The sequence below is a fragment of the Impatiens glandulifera genome, chromosome 1 (assembly GCF_907164915.1).
Source record: "Impatiens glandulifera chromosome 1, dImpGla2.1, whole genome shotgun sequence".
NCBI lineage: Eukaryota > Viridiplantae > Streptophyta > Magnoliopsida > Ericales > Balsaminaceae > Impatiens > Impatiens glandulifera.
Genome location: NC_061862.1, coordinates 102291387 through 102299518, shown reverse-complemented (window position 1 = coordinate 102299518; position 8132 = coordinate 102291387). Strand labels below are relative to the sequence as shown.

The 8132-nt window shown below is 28.7% G+C and overlaps 1 protein-coding gene across 1 annotated transcript; it reads left to right on the top strand.

Annotated features, from left to right (window-relative positions):
- Positions 1–1282: 1282 nt before the first annotated feature.
- On the top strand, positions 1283–5613 carry LOC124938798. Its single transcript, XM_047479310.1, has 6 exons — positions 1283–1362; positions 1471–1546; positions 1650–1751; positions 2076–2200; positions 3073–3143; positions 4975–5613. Exons 1-6 carry the CDS (start codon positions 1283–1285, stop codon positions 5076–5078), a joined length of 558 nt encoding a protein of 185 aa, XP_047335266.1. The 3' UTR covers positions 5079–5613.
- The last annotated feature ends 2519 nt before the right edge of the window (positions 5614–8132 follow it).

Here is an 8132-nt window from a genome sequence, read left to right as displayed (position 1 = left end):
ACGAATCCCCGGCGCTAGTCCGAGCTCGGATAGTTTCCCAAAGTAACCTTGTTTGACGTTCACTTTCCCAAACTAACCTAGTTTGTTCATTCATTCCCAAACTAACCTAGTTTACTATTAAAATTCAGTTTTTTTTATTTATTTATTCTTTTTACATTTAAAATTCATTATATATAAAATTAAATTATTTATATTTTAATATATAATTTAAATTATTATTTTTATAAATTAAATTATTTATATTTTGATATATATTTTAAATTATTATTTTATAAATTTAATTATTTATATTTTGATATATAATTTAAATTTGATTATTTTTTATAAATTTGATTTTTTATATTTTAATATATATATATATATATATTTACATTTTAATTATTATTTATATATATAATAAATATTCCCTTTAACATTCTAATAAATAATTGATAAATACTAATAAATTTAAAATATTTTAACTATAATAATATAATAATTATATATTCATAAAAATGTTTTTAAATTTATCAATTATTTATTAAATATAATAACATTTTAAATTAATATTTTAACCCTAAAAATATAGTAATCTTTTTATTATATTTAATAAATAATTGATAAATTTAAAAACGCAAATATTTAATTATTATATTGTTATGGTTAAAATATTTTAAATTTATTAGTATCTAACCATTATTTATTAGAATTATTTAATTTTTATTACACTATATAAATAATAATTGAAATGTAAATATATATATATATATTAAAATACAAATAATTAAATTTATAAAAAATAATTATATTTAAATTATATATCAAAATATAAATAATCTAATTTATAAAAATAATAATTTAAAATATATATCAAAATATAAATAATTTAGTTTATATAAATAATAATTTAAAATATATATCAAAATATAAACTTTATATATAATAAATTTTAAATGTAAAAAAATAAAAAATATAAATAAAACTGAATTCGAATAGTAAACTAGATTAGTTTGGGAATGAATGAATAAACTAACTAGGTTAGTTGGGTTAGTTTGGGAATGAATAAACAAACTAACATAATTTGGAGGTTAGTTTGGGAAAGTGAACGTCAAACAAAGCTGCTTTGAGAAACCGTTCGTCCGAGCTCTGAGTAGGTTCAAAGAAGAATGCCGCCTCCATCTTCTACAAAATTGCTTCTACTAAGGAGACCCTCCATGGCTTTTAGGTCAAATCATCGTTATCCTTCCTCAATTATTCCCCTTTGTCGATGGTTCTACATTCTTTCTTAGGGTTTCTAGAACATATGGACATTGTCTCCCGTCCTCCAAGTAGAAGCTTATGCGATCTCAACCAGCCTCAGGGTCCGACTACCATTGATTACCAGTAAGTTATATACTCACAACAATGGGTGAAAAAATTGAAACTTTAATTTAGGAAAACATGTTTATGTCTTGTGATACTTAAGTTGATAAATTCTTTATGTGAATGCAGTTCTTTGTTACAAGAGGATGAATATCATAAACTGTCAGATTCTACAATACATAACCTTCTAAAGAAAATAGAGGAGGTTTTTTTTACTCTTTTTATCTGTTAATTGCTTATGCTATGTGTGACTTTCATTAAAGCTTCAATGATCATACATTTAATAACCCTCTTCCATTTGTTACAAGAGGATGATCCAGTTTTGTGACTTTTTTACAGTCTCTACTTTTGAGCAATTGCAAGTAATGACTTCCAAACGCCAATACAAGGAGGCAGCTGAACAACTAGAGGTGATTGGTCTTGTCTTAGATTTTGGGTCTTTCTTTGATTTGTTAGAGAAAACGCTTCGCAAACACATTAATGTTTATTTGAAAAGGTCATTATGCCTATATCTTAAATAAATGACTGTTAATAGTCAAAGGAAGATATATCATAAAAAGATTCACATTTATATCATAATAGTCAGAGGAAGTTATATCATAAAAGTAATTGACTGATGGACGATTTAGAATCTACTTTAAAATATATGTTATTATGTGTGGTTTTTGTACACTTGACTGAAGTATTATCTTTATAAATCTGTATAGGAACTAACTATATTTGATGTATATTAGGCTGTCAACCAACTTTGTAGTCATTTTGAAGCTTATAGAGACGTCCCTAAGATCACTGAGCTAAGGGAGAAAGTTAAGAACATCAAACAGGTTCTCAAGTCGCGCGTGTTCTCTGATTTTGTGAGGTACTTTTTGACTTACTATTAGAATCTGAGTTTAAATTATCATATCTGAAATAGCAGCAAGGAAAAGAGAACTAAAAGGTTAAATATTGATTGAGTTCGTTGTTTGGGGAAATTGATTTGATTTTTTGTGTGTATGTTATAGTAATGTTGTATAACTTTGAAGTAACCGCCTCTCACAATTTCTTGAAGCTTTGAGAGAACTTAATACAAAAATAGTTATAAGCTACTTCTTCCGACTTCTTCACCAAAGAAATTGAACAAAACAAGGCATTCATCCTTGAAAATGATTGATTACGTAGTTTTCTGTAACTTTATTTAATCCTGCTTTTCTTTCATCTATAAAAAAAAAGCAGCTGTCATTTATAGCATGATAATATCTGAGTTACCATCCTAGGTCTAGGTTATATGATAATGAGAGTTATTCAGACACCAAATCCTTTTCTTTTGTCAAAAGGCTGGTGAATGACAAATATATATATTTATATGTAATCTGCTATATTCTAATAAATATTTTCTTCTTTGCAATGAATGGTGAACATTTTTGTACTGTTTTTTCAAATAAAATATTTTGTTTCCGACTAACTTGGTGGAAAGAAACTTCCATGTCTGCATAATCATCCATTAGACCTTGGTTAAATTCAAGTGCATGCAAAATTGTTTTAACCATCTTAAATTATAGCTAGTCGTGAAGTATTTTCAACATTATAGCCTGCATGTGAAAATGTTGATAGATTTCCTTAGAATCTTTTGCTTTTTTTCAAGTGTCAAGATCCTGTAAGTTTCTTGAGTTGCTGATTCGATTTCAGTTGCAGTGATGACAATTCACAACTTGCTAATAGAATTGAAAAGTAAAACTTGTGATTTCTGTTTAGATCATATACCTGCTGCACCAAAAAGGAGATGAACCAATTTCTTAAATGGGTGGGAAAGAAACTCGCTAAAGGTATAAAATTATAATAATTTTTTTTAAATTTATTGTTTGTTTTTTTTTTATAAAGGAAGTGGCGATTGGTTAATAAACCATTCGCTGATTTTTTTTTGATAAAGAAAATGACGATTGGTTATTACATCAATCGCTATAGACCTATAACGATTGGATATATACCAATCGCCGTTGTCAATTAAAGCAACAACGAGTAGACTTCTGCCAATTGAGAGCGATTGGTATATGATTAATCGCTATAGGCCTATAAAGATTGGTTTGGAGGTTAATAGCGATTGGTAATAGGCATTTTTTTACTAGTGTGGAGACAAAATGTGAGAAACTGTCAAACGAACTAAGAAAATTATTGCATTATCTTTCAATGTGAGAAAATGAATAAGACCTTGAGTGAAATTCCTAGTTATAACAAATTGGGCTAGATGGGAGGCTCATTCAATTCAAATGTGGTGATTTGGGTACTTTTTTATTTCAATTGGCCATGCATTGTTGATCATAGTTAAGATAAATGAGATGATTCATTTTTCATCTTATTGAAAAAATGATTTAGACCTTGAATGAGATTCATAGTCATGAAAAATGTGCTAGATGAGAGACTCGGTCAATTCGAAGATGAATGAGACCCTGAATGTGATTCCTAGTCATGAAAAATGAGCTAGATGAGAAGCTCGGTCAATTCAAATGGAAGGACATTCACAATTGTTTTTCGAAGAAACTATGAAGCATGGTGAATTAGTAATCTTAAAAGAATAATTTTGAATAGCTAGTTGTTTTGATATTATTCAAAAACTAATATATTGTAAGTTAACATGTTCAAGGAGAAGTATGTGGTTCAAGTTGGTTGAGTTTGCAAAGTTTAAGACAAGATGGATGACAAATGATTTGCTAGATCTTGAGTTTGAGTAAAGATATGTCACTAGATACCTAATCATTTAGATGATGTAAGTCTTGGGTCTTCTCGACTTTCGATCAGTATCTTACTTTGAGGAAGTAGATGATGGATGTTCGTCTAGGGTGTCCTCAATTTTCAACAAATATCTGATTTTGAACAGGTAGACGATGGATGTCTTTGGTCTTCTCGGTTTCGATCAATATCTTATTTTGAGGAAATAGACGACGAATGTTCGTCTTGGGTGTCCTCAGTTTCAATAGATATCTGATTTTGAAGAAGTAGACGATGAAAGTTTGTCTTGCCTCTTCTCGACTTTCGATTAATAACTTATTTTGAGTAAGTAGGAAATATAAGTTGGGTGTCCTCAATTATCAATAGATATCTAATTTTAAAAAAGAAGAAGACGGAGAGAGGGAGGCAAACTGAGACAAATATAAGTGTTGAGACAAATATAAATGTTAGGAAGAAAATTTATGTTTTTTAACTACATTCTCTTCACTCCCTATATACCTAGATTTAGGTATTTTCATAATTGGTGAAGATACATTATATATGTGTATGTCATATTTTATGATTACGTTGTTCTTGATGATTTATGTAATTTATGAGATTGTAAATTCAATAGACAAGAACAAAACAATAGACAAGAACAAAACAAAGAAAGGGGGAAGAATTAAGAAGAAGACATGTGTGAGGAAGAAGAAACCATTTGTCTTCAACAAATTTCTCTTCTCTCCCTAGATATTTAGGTTTAGGTATTTCCACTATTGGTGAAGTTACATTTTATATATATGTACAATCATTGATGATGCTTTTGAAGGTTTATGTAATCCGTTAGATTGTAAATCTTAATTTGCAAAAAACATTATGTAATCCATTATATTTGATATAGTAGATGATTTAAGAGACCTAAGGGTCCCATGATTTTACTTTTGTCGAAAGGATTTTCCATGCTAAAGTTCGATGTGGGGTTGTACATCGAGAGGAGCATAATCGAGCAAAGAGAAATTGTTATCAAGAATGTGACAATGTTGCTGATATATTGACAATTCCTAGATTTGGGAGCTATGAAGACTTTGCTTATTGAAAAATCAAATAATATAAGACAAGAGTGAGATAACTTATAAATCAAGGTGGAGTGGTGATAATAGATTTACAATATTACAAATATGGTATATTAATGGTACACAATCTTGGAGATTATAATACTCTTCTGAGGAGTATTCCAGAAGGTGTTAGGATTCTTAGCTTCATGCAAACAATACACTTTAATGACAATATCGACTCGCGGGTTTGGAATGTGGAAAGAGACGGAAAGTTCAATTCTAATCTAGCTTGGGAGTATATTTGTGAGGGGGAACGATGTGGGTTGGACTCATGTTGTATGGTCCTCCAAAATCATTCTGAGACAACAGTTTGTGTTATGGTTGTTGTTTAGGAAGAGACTTTCAACAAGGGATTGACTTAAGCGGTTTATGGATATCCCGGATTCTAAATGCCTTCTTTGTGATGACAATGAAGAGACGATGGATCATTTATTTGGTGGTTGCCCGTTTACACTCGAGTTATGGAGACGGTTTACAAAAGCTATGGAGTTATCTTTTTTTCCCTCGAATTGGATTGATAAATGTAATCTTTTTCATTCAAATATGTTTAAATGTGGTTTTGCTTTTATAGTTTACCATATTTTGATGGAAATAAATTCAAGAGTATTCACGAGGGTGAGAGTTGGTGTTGATGATGTTTGGAATAGTATAAAGTTTGATTGTAATTCCCTTGTTCGGACTTGTGGCAAATTCCTAAAAATGAGCAAAATTGGTTTTTATGTCAAAATTGGGGCATTAACTACTATGAAGTCACTCAATCTAGCAACTTCAAGTCCAGATCATAAAATTATTATTGATTGTTTGTTTGTTTGAAAAGTTGTAATTCATTTTGTGTTTACTCATTTGGTTTGTAATTCCGACTTTTTAAAATTAAAGCAAAGGTTTGTTTTGCTTTAATTCATGAACTCGTGTAGATTTTTTTCCCTTTTGGGATTTTTTTTAATGAAATTATTATATCGTTTTTCAAAAAAAATGTAGTAAAATGAATTGTTAAAATTATTATTTGTTGCGACCAAATTCTAGCTTTAAAAAGTTTAAAATCACCTATGGTCAATTAGTAACTTTATTTTTTTTTAATAAGAAAAGAGTGAGAAGTTAACACATAGAGGCCATGATGTAATTCCAAATGTTGATGTTATTAAATAATTTGGAATATTTTATTTTATAAAATTTTCACACAATTATTTCAAATGACCACCGTAAGCGAGTTTAATTTTTTAATATTTAATTTTGTTATTTACTTCTTACCATTTTCTAAGAAAAGTGGTATGTATATATTATTTTAATGTTGAATATTACTAAAATAATTTACTCTATTTTAATTAATTGACCTATTAAAATAATTATTATCTTTTTCACAAACCTAACAAAATAAAAATTAAATGAATAAAAATATTGAAACGATTAAAATCTCGAGTTAATATTTAAAATCGAATAATTTTACAATTTCAGAGAGTCTAATTTTAAGTAAACTCTTAAATATGTAAATTTTACGATTTTAAATGTACGATAATAAGATTTTACGAGTTTATAAATAATTTCGATTCTACGATTTTATAATATTTTACATTAAAAACAAATTTATATTTATAAATTAAAAAAATGTTATTATTTATTCAAATAAATAAATTAATATAATTAATTTTATAAATATAATTTGTGTAAAATGTTATTTATTTATTATTAATTTTTAATTAACTTTTATATTTAAATATATAAATTTTTAAAACTGGCTAGTTATAAAATAATTAAAAATATATAACTAATATTTTTCAACTTAAACTTTTACTATTTTAAGCAAACTCTAGATCTTACAAGTTTATAACTATACAACGATTTTACTTAAATAATAGGTTTAATTTTAAGTAACAATTCGAATCTTTGTGAGGGAAATGTGTATGAGTCATCAATTCAATTCACTATAATCACGGTCGATTTGAATTTTAAAAAATGGGTTTGACTATTTGTTTGTCTTCTTATCTTTTCTCCCTTGACAGGTCTCACCATTATTGGACTGCATCTAGATAGAACTCACACATGTGAGCTCACAGCCATGGTCGACTCTTGGGGGAGAACATCTTACTCCTAATCGTGTTGTTGATCGTCTTATTTATTGAGAACAATAGGTTCCGCTTCTCCTTCAGAATGCGGATACCGCCCCATACTCGCACGAGTTAAGCAAATAGCCTGCAAATCTACTCAACCGATTTAACTAGACAATCGGAAATTGTCGTCTGAAGCGTTCGAACCCAGGACCTCAGAGAGGTTGAGGACATGGGGGTATCCACCTCCTTTTTTCTGCTAGGCTGGAAGAGGGAATCATCTTCATTTTTAAGGACTCGTTAGAAAGAATTCACACATCAATTGTATTGTATCTTGAGAGAACTCGAACATGTGAGATTGTAGTAATTACTGGCTCTTGGAGAAGAACAACACTCATCAACGTTTTAATTGATAAGTTTTACCGTTTTCATTCACCATATCATATTTTCTTAATGATAAGGGGAAAAATATTTGGGTGAATCCTTTTTTTTGTTCAAACCGACCAATTTAGTCATGTTTTAATGTTCCAATTGAACGCTTTCCATTTTTATTTTTAAGTGAATCATCATTACATATTGTTTCTATAAAAAGTTGTTATGATTCGGTTGTTCAAATCTACATGTTTGAAACGATCTATAAAAACGCAAGAAAATAAGAACACAAAAAAGCACAATAGTGGTTCACTCAAAAGAGCTACGTCTACTTCAATCGCCACATAATTTCACTAAATAACTCTTGGTCAGGGTCAAGCCCAAACCCAAATACAAACACAATAAACTCTACATAAATTAACTTAGTTATAGTTTATTAACTCAAAAATCTCACACATGAAGACTAACTTCATCTTCTCTCAATCGGATAGCGTCTTTACATACAGTATATTAACGAAGAAGACCAATTGAGTTGTACACAACTTCAGTTTCTCATTTGTCACAGCTTTCGTTAGCATAT

Coding starts and splice junctions, on each gene's coding strand:
- LOC124938798 (XM_047479310.1), top strand. CDS start 1,283: ATGGACATTGTCTCCCGTCCTCCAAGTAGAAGCTTATGCGATCTCAAC. Junction 1,363..1,470: donor CCGACTACCATTGATTACCA/GTAAGTTATATA, acceptor ATGTGAATGCAG/TTCTTTGTTACAAGAGGATG. Junction 1,547..1,649: donor TTCTAAAGAAAATAGAGGAG/GTTTTTTTTACT, acceptor ATTTGTTACAAG/AGGATGATCCAGTTTTGTGA.